We start from the raw sequence: 22669 nt of genomic DNA, 5'->3' as shown, positions 1-22669 counted from the left end.
TGATCAGCTGTCACATGACCGCTATAGACTCCCAGCTCAAAGGAGATGTACAACTGCACATCCACATACAATGCACGTGTCACCTATCTCCCCTCTTCTGTGCAAATAAAACTTGGAATGGAAAAAAAACTAGTATGTACCAGGCTTGATGAAGAATTCAATTACATACCTGCGCACTGCACTGATATGCAAATAAAACTTTTTAGAGTTTAATCAGGACGAGGAAAAGTTAGACACTGTGTCCCCATACTAGGGTCCAGAGGCGTTGCTAGGGGGGTGCGGCCCGCACCGGGTGACACCCGCTAGAGGGGTGACACCCTCCCGTTTTTTTTTTTTTTTTCTTTAAATTTTTTTTTTTTTTTTTTTTTTTTTTTTTTTTTAGCTGACATGCCCAGCACTGCTGGGCATGTCAGCTAAAAAAAAATTTTTTTAAGAAAAAAAGCACCCCCCTAGCACCCACCAGAGGGTGACACCAAGAGCAGGACAGGAGGGACGTGAAGAGATGAGTGTGCGGGCAGTGCCGGCTTATGTCTGCCCGATGGCAGTTTAACATCATGTACACAAATCACTGCTGAAGTCAGACCCCGAAGAGCACTTGCAGAGCTGCAGTGGGGTGCCGAGTGCAAGAAAGCTCCCTGTGTGCCTCCTACACTCGGCACTAGTAGACATCTATTACACTTCTCTATCAGGAGTAAACTCCACTGGACAGATCATTTCTAGTCCCCGCCTCTGTCATGATGTCATTCAGAGGCTGGGACAGGAAGAGAGGCACCGCGAGGGAGCTGCATGTTGCTGTTATTAGGTAAGTGAGCAGTGACATACAGAGCAGAATGTATTTGTAATGTTGCAGTGACTCAGCACTTTCTCAGTGCACTGACTGGACTGGTTACTGTCTTGAGAACTGTGGTGGGTTTTGTCAGTGGGTTTCAATGAACTAACACTGCCATTAGCTAGTAATGTGTAGCATGAAGGGGTTAATGTACTGACACTGGCCTCTAATTCAGTATGAGGTGTTATTGAACACTACCATTGATCTCAAATGCATTAGTAACCAGTAGCAGTTAATTAAGCCCTTTGTGCTGCATTAGTGGCCAGTGTTAATTAACCCATTCATGCTCTAATACAAAGTGGTTAAATAACACTGACCACTAATAAAGCACAAAAGGGTAAATTAACACTGGCCACCACTGCATTAATGATCAATGGCAGTGTTAAATAACCCCCTTGTGCTGAATTAGTGTCCAGGGTTAATAAGCCCCTTCATGCTGCAGGATTTAAAATAGCCTAATGCCACTGACCATCTATGCTGGGGGCTATTATTGTAGCTACTGCACCAACCCCTTGTGCAGCCAGAGTCAGACCAGTGACACTAATGTGATGCCAGGGAGCTACTGTAAGAAGCAGCAGAGCACCTCCCAAGAAGGTACTTGGCATCATACATGGACACAGACCTATCTTCAGATACCGTCCTCTCACTCTCTCAGCCGTCCTCTCTCTCTCAGCCGTCCTCTCTCTCTCAGCCGTCCTCTCTCTCTCAGCCGTCCTCTCTCTCTCAGCCGTTCTCTCTCTCTCAGCCGTTCTCTCTCTCTCAGCCGTTCTCTCTCTCTCATCTGTTCTCTCTCTGCCGTCCTCTCTCTCTCAGCCGTCCTCTCTCTCTCAGCCGTCCTCTCTCTCTCAGCCGTTCTCTCTCTCTCAGCCGTTCTCTCTCTCTCATCTGTTCTCTCTCTGCCGTCCTCTCTCTCTCAGCCATCCTCTCTCTCTCAGCCGTCCTCTCTCTCTCATCTGTTCTCTCTCTGCCGTCCTCTCTCTCTCAGCCATCCTCTCTCTCTCAGCCGTCCTCTCTCTCTCAGCCATCCTCTCTCTCTCAGCCGTCCTCTCTCTCTCAGCCGTCCTCTCTCTCTCAGCCGTCCTCTCTCCTAGCCCCCACCTCTCTCTCTCTCAGCCCCACATCTCTCTCAGATCCACTTTCTGACCACTACCCTTTCTCCCAGCCCCACATCTATCTCAGCCCCCTCTCTCTCTCAGCCCCCTCTCTGTCCACCACCCTCTCTCTCAGCCCCACATCTCTCTCAGCCCCCCTCTCTCTCAGATCCACCTCCCTGTCCACTACCCTCTCTCTGAGCCCCCCACTCTCTCTCTCAGCCCCACTCTCTGTCCACTACCCTCTCTCTCAGCCCCACCTCTCTCTCTCAGCCCCCTCTCTGTCCACCACCCTCTCTCTCAGCCCCACATCTTTCTCAGCCCCCCTCTCTCTCAGATCCACCTTCTGACCACTACCCTTTCTCTCAGCCCCTCTCTCAGCCCAACCTCTCTCACTCAGCCCCCCTCTCTGTCCACTATCCTCTCTCTCTGCGCCCCTCTCACTCAGCCCCCTCTCTGTCCGCTACCCTCTCTCTGAGCCCCTCTCTCTCTCAGCCCTCTCTCTATCCACTACTCTCTCTCTCTCTCTCAGCCTCACCTCTCTCTCTCTTTCTCTCTCTGCCTCATCCCTCTCTCTCTCTCTCTGCCTCACCTCTCTCTCTCTTTCTCTCTCTCAGCCTCACCTCTCTCTCTCTCAGCCTCACCTTTCTCTCTCAGCCTCACCTCTCTCTCAGCCTCACCTCTCTCTCAGCCTCACCTCTCTCTCAGCCTCACCTCTCTCTCTCATCCCCACACCCTCTCTCTCTCTCATCCCCACCCTCTCTCTCATTCTCTCAGCCCCACCACTCTCTCTCAGCCCCACCGCTCTCTCCCTCTTTCTCTCAGCCCCACCTCTCTCATCCCCTCTCTCTGTCCACCTCTCTCTGTCCACTACACTCTCTCTCTGAGCTCCTCTCTCAGCCCCTCTCTCTGTCCACTACCCTCTCTCTCAGCCCCACCTCTCTCTCTCAGCCCCTCTCTCTGTCCACTACCCTCTCTCTCTGAGCTCCTCTCTCTGTCAGCCCCTTTCTCTGTCCGCTACCCTCTCTCTCTGAGCTCCTCTTTTTCTCAGCCCCCTCTCTGTCCACTACCCTCTCTCTCTCAGCCCCCTCTCTGTCCACTACCCTCTCTCTCAGCCCCACCTCTCTCTCTCAGCCCCACCTCTCTCTCTCAGCCCCTCTCTCTGTCCACTACCCTCTCTCTCTGAGCTCCTCTCTCTGTCAGCCCCTTTCTCTGTCCACTACCCTCTCTCTCTGAGCTCCTCTTTCTCTCAGCCCCCTCTCTGTCCACTACCCTCTCTCTCAGCCCCACCTCTCTCTAAGCCCCTTCTCTCAGCCCCCCTCTCTCTCTCTCTCTCTCTCTCATCCACACCTCTCTCTCTCTCTCTCTCTCTCTCTCAGCCTCATATCTCTCTCAGCCTCACCTCTCTCTCTCAGCCCCCTCTGTCCACTACCCTCTCTCTCAGCCTCACCTCTCTCTCTCTCATATCTCTCTCAGCCTCATATCTCTCTCAGCCTCATATCTCTCTCAGCTTCACCTCTCTCTCTCAGCCTCACCTCTCTCTCTCAGCCTCACCCTTCTCTCTCTCTCTCAGCCCCACCTCTCTCTCTCAGCCCCACTTCTCTCTCTCAGCCCCACCTCTCTCTCTCTCTCAGCTCCACCTCTCTCTCTCAGCCCCATCTTTCTCTCTCTCTCTCAGCCTGACCTCTCTCACCCAGCCTGCCCTGTACCACCCCAGCCTGCCCTGTACCCCCCCAAACAGCCCTGTGCCACCCCAGCCTGCCCTGTACCACCCCAGCCTGCCCTGTACCACCCCAAACTTTCCCATGCCACCCCAACTTGCCCTGTGCCACCCTAACTTGCTCTGTACCACCCCAATCTGCCATATGCTACCATAACTTGCCCTATGCCACCCTAACTTGCCCTATACCACCCACAACTACCCTATATCACCCCAACATGCCCTATACCACCTTAACCTGTCCAATACCACCCCACGACACCAACCTGCCACTATACCACTCTATACTACCCTAACCTGTCACTATACTGCCCTATACTATCATTTACAGGGGCTGGTTTGGGGTGCGCCCCGTTCCCGTGCGCTGCCTGCTTGGTGCTGGGCAGCCTAGACAGAGGGGGGTGACACCATGTTTTACCGCACCGGGTGACACCAACCCTAGTGACGCCACTGCTAGGGTCTCCCCCACTTCCTGGTGCCAAACACCCCACACTGGCATGAGAAATGAGGAGACATGAGTCCTGTCTTCCATGCTGAGCTGCCTGCATCCACCTCAGAGCTGAGCGCAGGTAGTCCATAGAAGTGGATACTGGCACAGAGGCTGCACGGATCTGATCACACAGGGTCTGATTTTGGATCTGTGCACCCGCTGTTATCCATGTATCAAATTTTGACATGTGACTGTCCATGCAGCCGCTGCATCCGCATCGACATCTATGGGCTGCCTGCACACAGCTCTTCTTTGATGGATGCAGACGCAGCTCAGCACGGAGGATGGGGTTCATCCCGGGGTGGGCTACGCTGGGCACTTTAATTTGGGTCACCGCCTCACACGGTGTAACTTTACTTGAACAACTGACAAAATTCAAGTACACTGCAGCTCAAAAAAAAAAAAAAAGCTGCTTTTACAGGCATTTGATCTTTTATTTCAGCTTCAAGAAGCTTGTACTTTTTTTTTTTTAGCTCTTTTCCTTTTTTTTAATTGAGTTTCTTTGAGCTTTTTTTGAGCATAAGTGTTTTTTCACAAACCATCCCCTCAGCTGATTTTTTCCTATTTCGTTTTCTGTGTTTTCGAGCTTCTTTGAGCTTTGTACATGCTCTTTCGTGTGTTTTCGGGCACTAAGGGCTTATGCACACTGCAGCTCAAAGAAACTGCTCCTATAGGCTTTTGAGCTTTTTTGAGCTCTCATTTTTTTCTGCCTGTAAACTCCCCTCCATGTTAGCCAATGCATCCATGCACACTGTTGGGTAGATTCAGGTAGGGGCGCCTAAACTTAAAGGGAAGTTCCAGCCATTTGTATGTTTATTAAAAGTCAGCAGCAACAAAAAGTGTAGCTGCTGGCTTTTAATAAACAGGCACTTACCTGCTCCAGCGCTCCAGCGACGCGCCGGCCGGGGCTCCGCTCCTCTCCACCCCTCCCCGGCCGGCGTCTTCATTTTCAGTGTGGGCACCCGGCCGTGACAGCTTTCGGCTTCACGGCCGGGCACCCACTGCGCATGCGCGAGTGGCACTGCGCATGCGCGAGAGCGGCGCGGCCCGGCGCCGCGCCGTGTAATTGGCCAGGAGATCGCCTGGGACCTGTGACGTGTCCTAGGCGATCGCCTACAGCAGCCACTTCCTGAAGGCGATTAAGCTTAGTCGCCTACAGGAAGGAGGAAGTGGGACAGGAAGTCCCACTCGTGCTGAAGCCCCCACTCCCCCCCCAAAAAAAATTACATGCCAAATGTGGCATGTAAGGGGGAGAGGAGTGGGTTAAGAGGAAGTTCCAAATTTGGGTGGAACTCCTCTTTAAGGACGGCATAGCCTAGCGTGTTTACACTACGCGGCCTTAAGTAAGAGAGGAAAGTACATGATTCAGAAAGCACTTACCTCCTTACTTAGGACGGTGTAGTGTAAACACGGCGGGCGTAAGGGCGCCTAATTCAAATTGCTTGGGGGGGGCGTGTTGTATGCAAATGAGGCTTGACCTCACGTTTTTTGACGTTTTTGTACACTGCGCATGCGCCGGGCACCTACATTTCCCAGGGCGCATTGCGGCTAAGTACGCCGTACGGGCCTATTGATTTCGACGCGGACGTAAACGACGTAACTCCCGATTTGCGGACGACTTACGCGAACAACGTAAAAAATTCGAACCTCGCGGCGGGAACGGCGGCCATACTTTAACATTGTTATTCCACCTCATAGGTGGAATAACTTTAGGCCGCCTAAGGCCTTACGGAAACGACGTTAATCGACTGCGGCGGGCTCGCGTGCGTTCGGGAATCGGCGTAAAAGCTAATTTACATAATCTACGCCGGCCGCAATGGAAGCGCCACCTAATGGCCATCCAAAAAATTGCAAGCTAAGATAGAACGGCGCAAGCCGTCCTATCTTAGCTTTGTTTAAGCGTATCTCTGTTTGAGCATACGCTTAAACAAACGCCGGCGTAGATTCAGAGTTAGGTCGGCTTATCTACTGATAAGCCGGCCTAACTCTTTCTGAATCTACCTATGTGTTTTTTTCAGGCGTTTACAGGCATATGCTCTTACTGGCAGAAAAAAAACCCACACCAAATCCGCGTTTTTGAGAGGAGCTTTCAAGCAGAAAAGACACCGAAGTGCCCAAAATAGTGCAAAAAAGCGTGAAAGAGCATGAAAAGGCTCAAAAAGCTTGAATACACACAAAAAAAAATTAGGAAAAATAAGGGGAGGGTTTGTGAAAAAAAAATGCGCACAAGTGCCCCAAAAAGTACAAACTTCCTCAAGCTGAAATAAAAGCTCAAAAGCCTTTTTTGAGCTGCAGTGTGCATGTGCCCTTAGGTATCTATTTTGCTCGGACCTCTTAAAAACGTAAAAAAAAAATTTTTCCTTTTCCTGCCTGTAAGAGCATATGCCTGTAAACTCCTGAAAAAAACTATAGTGTGCATGGACACATTGGCTAACATGGAGGGGAGTTTCCAGACATAAAAAAATTTGTGTTAAAAAAAGCTCTAAAGTCTGTAGGAGCAGTTTCTTTGAGCTGCAGTGTGCATGAGCCCTTAGTGCCAGAAAACACACTTAGGCTGGGTTCACACTACTACACTACTTTCATCCTACTTTGCTCTGTGTTCAATGTTTCCCTATGAGAGCGTCTTGTAGCGTCCTACACAAGTCGGTCCGACTTTGAAAATGCTCCCTGTACTACTTTTGGTCCTACATTGATCCTACTTCAGGCCCATTGAATATCATTGAAGTCGGACCAAAGTAGTATCCTGTTCATGAAAGTAGGATGGATGTAGGACCAATGTAGGATAAATGTAGGACCAATGTAGCAGAGCAAAGTAGGATGAAAGTAGTGTAGTAGTGTGAACCCAGCCTAAGGCCCCGTACACACGGTCGAACATGTCCGCTGAAACTGGTCTGCGGACCAGTTTCCGCGGACATGTCCGACCGTGTGTACGGCCTAGCGGAAAACATGTCCGTCGGACATGTCCGATGGTTAGTACACCCAATCGGACATGTCCACTGGTTATGACGTGTAACCAGCGTCCCGAAATCCCGCGCATGCGTCAAATTTATTCGACGCATGCGTGGAAGCATTGCACTTCCGTGTTTGAGAACGTCTGTGTCTTCTACGTCACCGCGTTCTCTGTCCGCGGGGATTTTGGTCTGATGGTGTGTACATCAGACCAAAAGCTCCCAGGAGACATGTCCGATGAAAATGGTCCGCGGACCGTTTTCATCGGACATGTCTCCTTGTGTGTACGGGGCCTAAAGAGCATGTAAAAGCTCAAAGAAGCTTGAAAATTTTGTTAAAATGTCAATAAAAATTATTGAAACATAAAAAAAACAATTTTTTTCCTCAGTTTAGACCGAAACATATTCTTCTACATATTTTTGGCCAAAAAAACCGCAATAAGCGTTTATTAATTGGGTTGCGCAAAAGTTATAGCATCTACAAAACTATAGTGTGCATGGACACGTTGGCTAACATGGAGGGGAGTTTCCAGACATAAAAAAATTTGTGTTTAAAAAAGCTCTAAAGTCTGTAGGAGCAGTTTCTTTGAGCTGCAGTGTGCATGAGCCCTTAGTGCCCGAAAACACACTAAAGAGCATGTAAAAGCTCAAAGAAGCTCGAAAACATTGTGTGTACACAAATCCGTCGGACTAAAATCCAAAGTACAAACACGCATGCTCCGAACCAATGCTAACCATAGCGCAACATTAGCAGAAGTGGTGCTAAAGAGCAGAAAAAACACGTAGTTTTGTGAATGTGGGCTGAAAAAGTTCTGCCGTCTGTATGCAGAACAAGTTCACGGTCAACGCCCTTCGGACAAAAATCCATAGATTTGTCCGATGGAAATCCGATCGTGTGTATGAGACTTTAGGCTCCATTCATATCTAGGCATTGCTATTTTACAGGCATTTTTTACAGAGTTTTTGCAGTGTTTTTGTACAGGTATTTTGAAGTTCAATGTAAAAGCAGGTGTGAACAGAGCTTAAAGTGGAGTTCCACCCACAATTTCACTTTTTAAATATAAATACCCCTGTAATACACAAGCTTAATGTATTCTAGTAAAGTTAGTCTGTAAACTAAGGTCCGTTTTGTTAGGTTGTTACAGCATTTAGACACTTTATAAAATAGAAATTGACTGGGGCCATCTTAAGTGTGGGCATCATGAAGCCAGACTGTATGACTTCCTGGATTTCAGCCTTGCAGACCTCGCACATGCTCAGTGCTGCACAAGCAGTGTCAGATCAGGTTTCAGCACCTGTGCTGTCCAAGTCACATAATTCTTTGAGACTGGGGAGTGCACAGACTCCTGGAAAGTTACACCCACTACATTCCCAGGAGTCTGTGCGGTGTAGGTTAGGAAGCATTAAGCACCTAGGTGCAGGAAGTGGGAAGATTAACTATTCTGCCTAGCAACAACACTTTGAAGGCATCTAAAGAAAAAAAATGTTTTCCGTAAAGGACTAATGACATTTTTTTAAAACTACTGATGTAATGTTATATTTATGGGTGGAACTCCACTTTAAGTCTGCATTCACAATTGTACGACTCCAAAGTTGCGCTGACTTTGGAGTGCAACTTTGACGCAAATTTGGATGGGTGCAACTCGACTTTGACTAGTGATAATGAACAACTGTTGCACACAAGTTGCAAAGCTCCCAACTGTCCCTGATTTTGAGGGACTGTCCCTGATTTGGAACAATGTCCCTCTGTCCCTCTTTCCTCCTCATTAGTCCCTCATTTTGGTCTGATCTATATTAGTTGTATATAAAATACACTTTTCTGACAGTAAATACCTAATACAGCCCACTTCTTGTTTCTTGTCTGCTAAAAAGCCTGGGGTTATGACATCATGCACAGCTCTCTCACTCTCATGAGAGTTTGCCAGGAAGGGAGAGGGGATGAGTCATGAGAGGGCCAATGAGATCTGCAGGGTTGCAGAGCTGGAGGTGTGCCTCTGTGTGTCTGTGTAAATCCAGGAAGTTGACAGGCAGCAGCTTCAGCTGCCCACAGTTAAAATGGATGCAGCCGGACTTCATGTAGGGAGATTTCTGCAGCATATTTGGCAAGTACAGAATCACAATATATATACATATATATATATATATATATATATATATATATATATATATATATATATATATATATATATATAATATGCAAAGTGGTTAGAGGGAAGCTTCAGAATGGTAAAGATGTTTTTATTACAAATTATGTAAGCAGACTGCAGTTGCTCTTTAACTGCTTCAATACAGGGCATTTTCACTTGCCCAGACCAATTTTTAGTTTTCAGCGCTGTCACATTTTGAATGACAATTGCGTGGTCATGCGAAGTGGCTCCCAAACAAAATGTATTTTTTTCCCCACAAATAGAGCTTTCTTTTGGTGGTATTTGATCGCCTCTGCGGTTTTTATTTTTTGCGCTATAAACAACAGAAGAGACACAATTTTGAAAAAAATATATATATATTTTTTACTTTTTGATTTAATAAATATCACAATTTAAAAAATAAATAAATAAATGTTGTATTGTTAAAATGTCAATAAAATTATTGAAACATAAAAAAAAATGTTTTTCCTCAGTTTAGACCGAAACGTATTCTTCTACATATTTTTGGCCAAAAAAATCGCAATAAGCGTTTATTGATTGGGTTGCGCAAAAGTTATAGCATCTACAAAATAAGGGATATATTTATTTATTTTTTTATGCCTGTGACATTGCGGCGGACATATCGGACACTTTTGACACGTTTTTGGGACCATTCACATTTATACAGCGATTAGTGCTATAAAACTGCACTGATTACTGTGTGAATGTGACTGGCAGGGAAGGGGTTAACACTAGGGGGCGATCAAGGGGTTAATATGTTCCCTAGTGAGTAATTCTAACTGTAGGGGGCGGGGACTCACAAGGGGAGGAGACCGGTGTGCGTTCCTCTGTACTGGGAATACACATCGGTCTCCTCACCACTGGCAGGACATGGATTTGTGTGTTGTTTACACACACAGATCCATGGTCCTGCCGTGATTACGGGCAATCGCGGGTGCCCGGCAGACATCACGGCCACCAGGAAAGCTCAGGACATCATATGACGTCCACCCGGAGGGAGGGAGGGAGGGTTCCCGCCGACGTCATTTTACAATGACTCGGTAGAGAAGTTGTTAAGTTGCACATATATGAATGGTTATTATTGGAAAACACGGGGAATGACTTTTCATGCACCTTTGATGTCCAAAGTTGCATGACAAGTCGCACAATTGTGAATGGAGCCTAAATCATTGCAATAAATAGAAAGGTACAAATAAAGGTATAGAGATATATACACAGCTGTGTGTTAAACATAAGATATGCAAATAGTGCTCACGTTATGGTGATGGGTCATAAATAAATGTTTACTTTTGGGGTTAACACAACTTGGAGGTTTGTTGTTGGGAATATAAGAATACAGATTGTTTCTACAACCAATAAAATCCTATTTTACCCTACATGTGATGTCACGTCCGCATACTATATACTAGGATATACAGGTGTTTCGTCAGATTAGGTGACTCGTCAGAATTTGTAACGGAGGTGACGTTGCGTTGCTGCCATCTTGCTACACCCCGCACGCACTCGCCCACAGTATGGATAGAGTGGGAAGGGGGAAAAATGGACATCTTGTTACACCCACCAGAGTTTTGCATTTTACACTTATTTTTAACAATACACTGAGGTTACATAGTGAAATAAGTACTTAGAACTCTGTGTGAATGTTTACATGTGGAATTTTAAAAGCAACGGCAAGCCTGCTGATTGCATGGGTTTGCAAATCTGACAGAACATTGCTGCTTTTAAAATTCAACATTTACACGGAGGTCTAAGTACTTATTTCACTATATAACCTCAGTTTACTGTTAAAAATAAGTGTAAAATGCAAAACTCCGGCGGGTGTAACAATATGTCCGCTTGCCCCTTCTCATTGTATCCTTACTGTGGACGAGTGCGGGGTGTAGCAAGATGGCGGCGATGAAACGTCAATTATGTTATAAGTTTTGACGGATCACCTAATCTGACGGAACACTGGCCCTCAGCTTATGAATAGTTGTCCTAATATATGCCTGTTAAAAACAAAAAGTGCTTTTCTATTTAGACGAGACCTTTATTTCTATCAACTCACTAACACGTTGTTGTAACTACAGCTGCTCTGCCATAAATATCGGTTGTGGTGAGAGACACCCGATCAGGCAGTTGGGTGGGCAGTCGCAGAGGGGTCACGTGTGAGAGGCGGAGCCTGATCTCTCTCTTTCCACCGGACCCGCCATCTTGCAGGTAGCCGCATGAGAGTTCGAGCTCCCGGTGTGTGAGGGGATTGGGCTGGCTGTTTGGAGGGAAGCTCCGCGGAAAGGGTCGCAGTGTGAGGGGGAGAGCAGTGCGGAGGGGAAGGTAGAGGTTTGAGTAGTGTGGTGGGCTCGGAGAGCCGTGTATGGCCGCTTTGTATAGTGTGGCCTGGTGTGAGGAGGCCTGGGACTGAGGAGCGTGTGACATGTAATGTCCATACATAGGCCGGGCCTCATGTCAGCGGAGCTCTGTACCGAGCCCTTCATAGACCAGGCCCCGTGTATAGGAGTCCTCCGTCCCGTGCCTGCCGGGAGGGGGAGCTCGTCTGCTTCTTCCAGGGAGGGTGACCATGTGGATGAGTGAGAAGCCTGGCGGCATGGTGTACTGTACACACCGGTCCTCCCCGTCCAGCAGCCTTTCCCACAGGGAGCGATTCATTGCTTGTCCCCCATTCCTCCGCTCTCAGGCTGCTTTCACACTGATACGCCTGTCAGATTTCCAGGTGGGTCTGATTGGACCCTCCATTCACTCCTATGGAGAGACGGATGTCAGCAGTGACTTCACACCCGCTGCTATGCGATCCTCTCCATGACATCCGGGCGGATCGTGCTCTTATTTTCCACCCATCTGGCGGATTCGATGAAAATGGACAAGGTGGTCTGTTTTCACCTGATCTCCCCATAGAGAATAACTGGGCTGGGCCCATCTCTGCTCTGCACAGTGAGTGGATATCTGCCTGCTCGGGGGTGATTTCTATTCCCCCCCCCCCCCCCTGCTGAGCAAGCTGATTCTGCAGACCGGAGTAGCCTGCTACATATTAGAGAAGTGGATGAGTCTCCATATATTGATCAGTTCTATTTGCTGTTCATTAAAGCGGAGGTTCACCCATAGCGAACACATTTTCCCCTTAGATTCCTGCTCGTTTTGTCTAGGGGAATCGGCTAGTTTTAAAATATGATCCGTACTTACCGTTTACGAGATGCATCCTCTCCGTCGCTTCCAGGTATGGGCTGCGGGACTGGGCGTTCCTTCTTGATTGACAGTCTTCCGAGAGGCTTCCGACGGTCGCATCCATCGCGTCACGATTTTCCGAAAGTAGCAGAACGTCGGTGCGCAGTATAGAGCCGCACCGACTTTCGGCTACTAGTGACGCGATGGATGCGACCGTCGGAAGCCTCTCGGGAGACTGTCATTCAAGAAGGAACGCCCGCTCCCGAAGACCCATACCCGGAAGCGACGGAGAGGATGCATCTCGTAAACGGTAAGTACGGCTCATATTTTAAAACAAATGGCCGATTCCCCTAGACAAAACGAGCAGGAATCTAAGGGGAAAAGAGAAAAAAAACACAAATGGGTGAACTCCCGCTTTAAGTGGCAAGGATGTGGAATTCCCTTCCTCAGGGGGTGGTCTCGGGAAAGCATTGATAGTTTAAAGAGGAAGTAAACCCTCTTTAAAAAAAGACAACCTGCAAGACAGACATAATGAGCTAGTATGCATAGCATACTAGCTCATTTTGAATTACTTACCCGAGATCGAAGCCCCCGCAGTGACCCTTGTTCGCCTCAGACGCCGCCATGGTACCCGGAGTGACTTCCGGGTATTGCTGCTCCGGCGCTGTGACTGGCTCCCGTGGGAGCCACCACTAACAGCATGTTGCCGTTGGCGGTACGCTCGGTATGCTTGCGCCGTATAGATGGGTGCCGCTATTTTTTGCATATATCTCCTAAACCTTTTAGGTTTGTGAGATTTCCAGCACCTACAGGTAAGCCTTCATCTAGGCTTACTCGTAGGTTAAAGTGGTTGTAAAGGGTTTACAACCACTTCAAAAAAAATATTGGATAAGCACCTGAATGATCGCAACATACAGGGATGTACAATGTAATACTGACATAAAATCGCACACATAGGTTGGACTTGTGTGTTTTTTTTTTTCCAACCTACTATAACTATTTTACCGCTTTCCAGAGCTGACTTTAGCTTTTCAGATGAAAATGTGTATTTACTGTATTGGTGTATAGCAGTCACTTTTTTTACCCAGAAAATAGAGGGTAAACTGTGCCTGCGTGTTATACGCAGGGGGCCGTGGAAAGTTTTTTCCTGAAACTTCCCTCTTAAAGCTAGGGTGCGTGTTATACGCCGATAAATACGGTATATAGGGCTGACAATTTTACACAGCGCTTTACATACATATTGTACATTTACATCAGTCCCTGCCCTCAAGGAGCTTACAATCTAATCAGTGCTAACCACTGTTCCAAAGACATTTTTGTACAGGATTTATGATTTGGAGCAATGATCTACTCTGGATCGTGGCTGCCTAAGTGAGACTTTTTCCTTTGTCATACCATTTAATGGCCTAGTTTTCTGCGTAGTGCGAACATTTCATGGAGATCAAATCATCTGATTTTCTAATGTGTACTAGGCTTTACAGACTGTTGGGAATGTCCAATGCACTAGTGCAGGGTTGTGCAAAAGTGGCCCTCCAGCTGTTTTGGCACTGCAAGTACCAGTCATGGCAATAGCTGAAGGACTGGAGTTTCCCTGTACTAGGACGATGGGGTAATTTTTAAAGCGGAGGTCCACACAAAAATGGAACCTCCAGTGTCACATTTGGCACCTTTCAGGTATTTGCACCCACTTCCGGGCATAGACTCCCGCGGTGGTCCCAAAAATTAAGTCACATTTTACTAGAGGAAGAATTAGAACTTCTGATGTTTTAATTGCTGTTCGAGTTACAGCTGCACTCTTTATTTCTCCACTCACACAAATGAGGGATAAATCCCTCCTTCCCCTCTGGGGCTTTGTATTCTGACAGCAGTACCAGCCATTGTCAGAAAACACTGGCTGTTGGATAATTTCCCTTTGATATAAGTCAGTCAAACTGACTTCTGTCGAGCAGGAACAGCCACACACCTCATACATAACTTGGCCTGATCAGTTTGCTGGGCAATGGATACTCTCATATCCACTTGACAGTTTTTGGTTCTGCCAAGAGGCCAGATACTGTAGGAAGCAATAAAGTGTCATAACATCCCCCCAAAAAAAGCAGCATACTGGATTTTTGAGATGCTCTGATGGAGGAAGCGAGTATAAACATCTTGTGGTTGTTGCTGATACTAGTGAAGGTTTTCCTTTGATATTCATTCTGTTTTCAGTGCATGCTGCTGCTTGAGTTCACTTTTTTTTTCTTCTCCACAGTAGGGGCAATTATAACTGAAAAATGACGAACACAAGAGGCAAGAGGAGAGGAACCCGTTATATGTTCTCTAGACCCTTCCGCAAGCATGGTAAGCAATGAAGCTACAGAACTTTGAAATATTTTAGGGGCCCAGTCACATCTGTGTGTGGAGTGTATTCAGATTGCCATTCATTTTCAGTGGCACCCCAACATGTAAACTAAACATGCACCTCGGCACACTGCTGTGCATTTTATAAATTTTACATGTACAGTAAAATCTTGGATTGCGAGCATAATTTGTCCCAGAAACATGCTTGTAATCCAATGCACTTGTATATCAAAGCAAATATCCCCACAAGAAATGATGGAAACTCAAATGATTCGTTCCGCAACCATTTATTCATAAGTTCTTCAGTTTTTAGTCCATATAAAAAGATTATAGCAATGTGATAGGTTGTGTAACCATAAAATGGAAGCCTCCACAAGGGGATTAGACGCAAAATTAAGCAGGAGCTACAGAGTATAAAGAGAGGCACCTCTAAGTGTAACAATACGTTGCTAAATGTTGTACCTTCTTTAAATATTTATACTCTTATATACATTGTGACATGATGCTACTCTTATATCAAGACATCGCTTTTATATCAAGTCAAAATTTTTTATAAAATGTTGCTAAACGCTCTCAAACCAAGGTTTTACTATATTGCATTGGTTTTCTCTGAAAACAGGAAGAAAAATTGTGTCAAATTTAGATTGTCGGCTTGCTTACTGAACTGCAATTTATATGGTTTTCTAAAATGGATGTTTTTGGTAATTGCTATTTATGTTTGTTGGTTTTGAAGGTAGTACCCAAAGATATTGAGTTTTTCTCTATAAACTGCAGAATTTCCCTTTTGGGCCCTTTTTATTATACCCATGCATGTCTTTGCATTACTGCACATGCTTCGGAGCATTTTAAATATGATTTTTGGGTCTGCTTAAATTTGACATGCTGTAGCAAATGAGTGAACTGGCTACTTAAGTTGGATTTCTAGCTAAAATTTTACTGCAGGAAAGCAGATGTGACAGGCCCAGTTCACATTTGTGTGCTGCCAGACATCGCAAGTAATTTGCAGTGCACTGCTGTTCACATTACATGCAATGTCTGTGCGGTGCAATTGCAGACCTACAGATAGTATGGCTGATATTGCACCTCATTCGGTCGAAACGCACCCACTGGATCCTTTTTTTCTATTCAGACCAGAATCGGATCACGTGTGTTCACACATGCGATCCATGTCCGAACTGTCAGTCGCAGTGCGATACGCAAGCTGGAATGGGGGTGCCGTTGAGATGACACTTCCCAGCAGTTCGCTTATGGCAGTGTGAGTCTGTGTGATGCAAGAACCCCGCAAGTCCACTGTGGGTTCTCGCATCGCACAAGTGTGAACCGGGCCTAAAGGGCCTGATCAGTTTTCAGCACAAAGAAAAGGGAAATCTTGGGCCCGGTTCGCACATGTGCGATGCAAGAACCCTACGAGTCCACTGTGGGTTTTCGCATTGCACTGCCGTTCACACTTCCATATGCGAACTGCTGGGAAGTGTCATATCTCACCGACACACCCATTTCAGCTCGCGTATCGCACTGCGACTGACATTTCGGACCCAGATCGCATATGTGTCAACACGTGATCCGATTCTGATCTGAATAGAAAAAAGGGTCCTGTGTTTCGACTGAATGCAGTGCAATATCAGCCATACTATCTGTATGGCTGAAATCGCACCGCACACATCGCATGTAATGTGAACAGCAGTGCGCTGCGAATTACATGCAATGTCTGGCATCGCACAAGTGTGAACCGGGCATTATTGCTGTGCCATTTCAGTTAGCTGAATTCCTGTTATGCTACCATGGATTGTATAGTAAAACAATTATTTCCCAAGAGCTGCCTGAAACAAATATACCCAAGTGTTATCAGCCAATAAAGTGACGTTTTGATTTATTAAACCTAGGCTGTACTTTTAGTTTTATCAAATATTGCAGACCGCTTCAGGAAAATGAATGACTGACAGGTCAATATGCTAGATTTATTTTCCTGTATTTTAACTCCCAAGATGTATGGCAAAAGCAATTGGCGTATCAAAGATTGTTTTATTTGTGTTAAGCTGGAAGAAGGCTTGTATAAAGTGAGGGATAGTTCTCTGGTGTTGATGGAATAATTTCTCTTCTAGGTCCGGTGCCACTGTCAACTTATATGCGCATCTACAAGAAGGGTGATATTGTTGATATCAAGGTACGATTTTTTTTTTTTTTTTTCTAATTAAAATTTTAGTTTTAAAATATTTAAAAACCTACCTACCTAGGAACCAAAGACTCTAGTAATGGTAAGCAGTTTGGTGGAAAGGCCTACACTTTTTGATTTCATAAGCTTGCCTAGCCAAATACAAAGATTCTGAAATTCATCTTAAAATATGGAACAATACTCGATAGTTCTTATAACGCAGACAATGAATGTATTTTTATGCCATGGAATAGTTTTACCCTGCAAAGTCTTAATTGCTAAAGATAATGCACTATAGCATTTTTACTATAGTTGCCTGTTTTATGTGCCAATTTGTACTCTTTGCGATCATTTGACGCCCTTAAATTGCTTTTTTTTTATTTCAATGGTGTGTGTGTGTGTGTGTGTGTGTGTGTGTGTGTGTGTGTGTGTCTCCAAGAACAAACATGTAATATATTGCATCTTATCAGCCGTTGGGTGTGGTGGCTGCATTCGGTTTTCTTTTTGGTAGTGCAGAAAAAAAATCTATTCTTCCCAGAAATGACCTTGTCATTTTGTTCACTGGCCTGATATATCATAAATTCTCCTCAATGCAAGCTATTTTGTAAACTTCTACCCTTCTCATGTGGTAAAGAGGGTAGGATGTGTTTAGTTCAAATTTAGATTTGTAAGCTATAATATAAATGTGGATAAATCTATTGCGCTGCTCAGTCCCCTTAATTCTTTTAAGCAGCCTGCCATCACTAATGTGATTCACACTTTCTAAAGTGCCCGGCTACTTATTCTACTCGACAAAATATATTTGCATTCAAAGCGGTTCTATACTTTTCCACATTTTTACCTACAGGTAAACCTATAATCGGGCTTACCTGTAAATAAGATGAATATTTCCTCCCAAACCTGTACAGTTTAGTTGATATTCACCTTGCATGACGTCGGCGCATGGAGTGATGTCACCCGGCAGTAACGGAGGCAACATGTTGGCTCCCTCAGCGGTGACTGGGAGGCGGTGCGGGTGCTTTTTTTTGGTCAGGGCATACAACCGCTTTAATACATTTAAACTAACATTGCTGTACATACAATGTCTGCCAAACCAAATAACCACTTAAATATACGTAGATAAACTCAAATATATTGCAATAAATTCCTTTTATATGTTCAATATAGTAAAACTGCTTAAGACAGGCATTCCCCAGGTCTTCAAATGCTTTCTGAAGCGGTAATAAACCAAAAACATTGTATTGCAGCTTACCAGTTTTTGTGATGGCTGCATTTTCTTTGTCAGGCTTTCTTTCCTTTATTTTTCAGCCGGTGATCTGGTCATTAAAGCGATAAGTGTGGAATAAAATAAAAATATCCCCCAGCAAGTTAATGTCATGATCTTCCTTAAAACTAAGCCCTGCCGCGACAGGTGGTAACTGCTGAAGGGGCTCCCATCTTCTCCTGGTCTTCCTTCTGGGTTTGTGGGCTCCAGCTGTTTGGCTGAGCCACAATGTCAATCATGTGCATGGGAGCAACGATCATGTCATAGCACTCTAAAGGGAAGGCATATTCGCCGTTCTGTTTCTTCGGAGCACATGCGCCAGTGACGTCAACTGCTGCAGGAATATTGAATATCCCCTAAACCAGTGGTCAACCCTTTCCTCAAAGCCCACTAACGGGCCAGGTTTTATGTATTACCTTGGGGAGATGCAGACTAAAATACTGCAATCGCTGAGCAGCAAATTATATCACTTGTTATGTATTTCAGTTATCTTGCAAACCTGGCCTGTTGGGCCCTGAGAACAGGGTTGATGACCACTGCCCTAAACTATGCACGTTTGGGAAATATTCTTGTACCTACAGGCAAGCTTGCCTGTAGGTACAAGTTTACTACAGTTAAGTTTGCTTTTTCAACAGAACAAGCTGAACTGCAGAGGCTTGAGTCAAACTATTTACACTGACAGTGGTGCTTACAGTGATTTGTCTTCGGGTAAAACCTTTATCCAAAGAGGGGGGGAACTGCTTTAACAGTGTAAAAAGTATTAGCTGGAGTTTGGCTGCAAGTAGTGCGTTAAATCTGTTAGATTTACTAACACTACCCTCCCCCAACTGGCCTTTATGTCGTCCAAAGAGGTATACTGCTTTTTAATCAGAGTAGAGGAATTCTAGTACAGACGTTGCTGTCCAGATCACCAGGTGACAACAGGAAAAACGTAAAAAAAGAACCTAATGCAGTTATTGCAGTTTACCAGTCATTATTTCATTTTTGGTTTTGGGTCTAATACCCCTTTAAAGTGGTGGTAAAGTTTTTTTTTTTTTTCTTTTTTCTTTTTTTCTTTTTTTTTTTTTCACTTTGACCTACAGGTAAGACTCTCCTAAACCTGTACGGTTTAGGAGATTCCCTTTGCATGCAGCCGCTGTCTTGGTGGCTCATGCGCTTTGAGTTCCGGCTGAAGGTCTGGCAGACACTGCTGGACCTTGTGGCATTACTACCGCTTTAAGTCTGATTCCATAGTCAAGTGACATTTTGGCTTGGGCCTGTTTGCATAGTAGAGCAGCAGAAGGCCAATTTCGTTCCTGGATAACATTGTCTTGGTGGGTTTGGGCACTATAAAATCTGTTAAGTGTGTGTGTGTGTTGGCAGCAAGTTTTAAATTGCTCTGTGATGATCCTTCTCCAAATTATTTACCTTTTTGGTAAATGTGATTTCAACATTTCACCGGTTCTGAGAGCAATCTTTGTTTTGTTTGTTTTTATTTTTTTCTTTGAGTCTGTATATGGCTGGCTGTTTAGAACTTTAGAGTAAAATCTGAATGTTTGGCTGACGTGTTTTGGAAGCTTATTTTTGTCATGCAAATTCTTGGTTCTTCTTTGCTTGAAAGTTGAGTTTTCTCTTTAAACTAGGGAAGCACTTACTTTTAAAAATCTAGAACCGCTTGAATCTTGGTGCAGAAGGCAATGCTGACTTCATACTGTTTCTTTAAATTGTCGTTTCATTGCAGTTGGCTAACCCAGTTTCATTACTTACAGGGTACAGGCACAATCCAGAAAGGTATGCCACACAAGTGCTACCATGGCAAGACTGGTCGGATCTACAATGTCACACAGCATGCTGTTGGAATAATTGTCAACAAACAAGTCAAGTAGGTAACCTTTTGTAATTGTTTTTAATGCAGAGCCCCTTCACTTTGCCATTTAGATCTTTTGTGTCTATTTTGGTTATTCAAGGGGGCTAAATGAAACCTCCTCCTAAAACCCAAGTCAGTTCTTAATATGTTTGGCTTGTGTCCTGTCAGAGGAGACATCATTTGTGTTTAGAATGGCAGCAGATTAAAGCTTAATGGTGATTTCTAAAAAAAACATTCTGAAGCGTTTTACAGAGAATATGTAGGTATAAAGTGAAGTTCTTCTAAAACAGGTGTCCAACCTTTTGCCCTTCCTGAGAGAGAGACTTGTAAAGCGCAACACATGCGAACTGAATCGCTCCTGGGTCACATTGGAACAAAAGGATAGTTTTGCTGTGATTGTCGTGCGATTTGTTGCACTGCCATTGCTGCATTGTTTCCCAAAAAGGAGCAGGAACTTTTCAGTGACAAGCTTCATGTGAATGTGCTGTGTGGTTACATTCACACCAGCCGTTAGGATTGGTGTGAATTGTAGCGGAAATTCCTCCTGCAGATCTGTGTACGTGTGGCTGTACCTATTTGCGGCTCTCTATACAGCCTGCAATAATCTGCGGCGATCACTGCTGGACACAAAGTGCATTTAGCAATGGTCACCACAGGTAATGGATGACTTTTGAGAGCTGTGAAATATGTGCGATGGCAACGAACTGTCAGTGGATAGGGCCCAACCGCACCTACCTGCTGAGAGCCGCAGTAGTGAATGCCACTACAATTTGCACTGGCCCTAATCGTTGGTGTGAACACGGCATTCACACAAAGCTTGTCGCCGAAAAGCTGCTCTTTGGGTGACCAGCTTTGTGCAGTGTGGTTTGCACAACAATCGCAGCAAAACCCTGCCACGTACTGGTGGCATTAAAGATTAATGGCACTCAATCGGGCGTGCTGCGTTTTGCCAGCTTTGCAGAATAACAGCAATTCCACCCGTGATTCCTAAATTGCTAAATGTGAACAGTGGCTTAAATGCATACCATATACCAGTTTCTGGTCATTTGATCCTGGATGATTGAACCAGCATTTGTCTCGTACTTAGGCAGTGGTTAAGATTTGTTGGCCTTGTGTGATCAGTCTGAATCTGATCAAATGTTGAGATTGTGAGAAATGTACCTTTTTTGTGGGTGTCCGGATAGCAAATTATTGGGCAAGTATTAGCAGTAAACCCACCAACTGTTGCATAACTAACTACCTTTCTTTGTTCAGAGGTAAGATACTTGCCAAGAGAATCAATGTCCGTGTAGAGCACATCCGCCACTCAAAGAGCAGAGACAGTTTCCTGCAACGCGTGAAGGAAAACGAGAGGAAGAAAAAGGAAGCCAAGGAGAACGGCACCTGGGTGGAGCTTAAACGTCAGGTAAGGACACTGTTCATTTTGTACTTTGCTGTGTAGAATGCTCAGTGATGATCTTTTCTCCAAACAATTTACTGTTACAGTAAATGTGAGTGTCATTTCACCGGTTCTGAGAGCACTTGTAATGTCATTTCATAATATCTGTGTTCTAATGCAAAATAGTAATGGCTTCTGTTTTTTCTTTGCAGCCAGCCCAACCAAGTGAAGCTCACTTTGTCCGAACATTTGGAAAGGAACCCGAGCTCCTTGAGCCAATTCCATATGAGTTTATGGCATAAAATACTGCTATTAAAACATCCTTTTCTCAAGCCACTGCTTGTGTGTTTTTATTGCTGTTTACAAGTCGTACTTGTGCTGGCACATTTCAAAAATCTTTAGAGGCTCTTGACTGTCAGGAAGTCAAGTACGGGCTGCCTCTCTGAGCGGTTTTGATATTTAATTTGTGTTTGGCCAATCGGATCTCTACTCCTAAATTGCTGAAAGCTGGAGTTTAGCACATGTAGCAGCTTGTCATTGCTCTTACCATCCTATTTTTAGAGAATTGGAGCCAGTTTAATGCCTTGACAAGTACATGGTGTCCCTGGCAAATTTATAGCTTGAGAAATCATTTCTATCCTTTTCTATATTTTTATTCCTTGTAAACCAGATATTGGCACTGTAAAGCAGAAGGGTTGAAGTAAATCTTGGGCTTTACACCCATTTTTTTTTATGGCATCTCCACAATCCATTTTAATGCCCTGCAATGCATGGTAACTGATTTACCTTGCATTGTGTGTGTGAAAAAATAAAATGCCGGGTTAAGTGCCCCCCCCCCCCCCTCCCCATCTTCTGGTTCATTGACTGCTCAAGTCTATGGCAACACTATATACGATTGCTCCCTAATATGAGGAAAAATAACCTGACGACATTTTTCCCCCACAAATACTTTTAGTTCAACGCAGTGGATTGGTCAGGTGTGACGGCCACAGGCCTAAGTGATTCTGAGCTTATAATTGTACTGCAGTAGAGCTGCTCATGGGGATGGGATATTATCTCAAAACTGCTTTTTTTTTCCCCCTCTGCTGTGTTGGGTGACTGTTTTATACATGACTGCTCCTGGAGAGAAATTTGCAAGAAGTGTAGAAAAGCCAACCCCATCTGGTATTTTATTTCTTGTAAGTGGAACTGGTGGTATCTATTAACCACTTACCCCCCGGACCATATTGCTGCCCAAAGACCAGAGTACTTTTTGCGATTCGGGACTGCGTCGCTTTAACAGACAATTGCGCGGTCGTGCGACGTGGC

General features: G+C 45.1%; 1 protein-coding gene and 1 non-coding gene across 3 annotated transcripts; both read left to right on the top strand.

Annotated features, from left to right (window-relative positions):
* The first annotated feature begins 11322 nt into the window (after positions 1-11322).
* Positions 11323-21693, top strand: RPL21 (ribosomal protein L21). Of its 2 annotated transcripts, none has more exons than XM_040340485.1 (6): positions 11323-11424; positions 14633-14721; positions 16824-16885; positions 19886-19998; positions 21238-21388; positions 21574-21693. In XM_040340485.1, the coding sequence occupies exons 2-6, from the start codon at positions 14655-14657 to the stop codon at positions 21661-21663; spliced, it is 483 nt and encodes a 160-aa protein (XP_040196419.1). In that variant the 5' UTR covers positions 11323-11424; positions 14633-14654; the 3' UTR covers positions 21664-21693. The 2 variants fall into 2 exon arrangements, with proteins under 2 accessions (XP_040196419.1, XP_040196420.1); XM_040340486.1 differs by having other exon boundaries at positions 11363-11451.
* Positions 20029-20162, top strand: LOC120929799. Its single transcript, XR_005747497.1, has one exon. It is a non-coding gene; the product is annotated as a small nucleolar RNA SNORA27 (small nucleolar RNA).
* Positions 21694-22669: the final 976 nt, after the last annotated feature.

Source organism: Rana temporaria, chromosome 2 (genome assembly GCF_905171775.1).
Source record: "Rana temporaria chromosome 2, aRanTem1.1, whole genome shotgun sequence".
Taxonomy (NCBI): Eukaryota; Metazoa; Chordata; class Amphibia; order Anura; family Ranidae; genus Rana; species Rana temporaria.
The sequence above is the reverse complement of the archived record's forward strand: the minus strand, read 5'-3'. Positions and strand labels throughout refer to the sequence as shown.

What these genes read in the sequence shown, in the direction of transcription:
- RPL21 (XM_040340485.1), top strand. Translation starts at nt 14,655, where the DNA reads ATGACGAACACAAGAGGCAAGAGGAGAGGAACCCGTTATATGTTCTCT. An exon ending in TAGACCCTTCCGCAAGCATG is followed by an intron (nt 14,722 to 16,823) that starts GTAAGCAATGAA and finishes TTTCTCTTCTAG; the next exon opens with GTCCGGTGCCACTGTCAACT. An exon ending in ATTGTCAACAAACAAGTCAA is followed by an intron (nt 19,999 to 21,237) that starts GTAGGTAACCTT and finishes TTCTTTGTTCAG; the next exon opens with AGGTAAGATACTTGCCAAGA.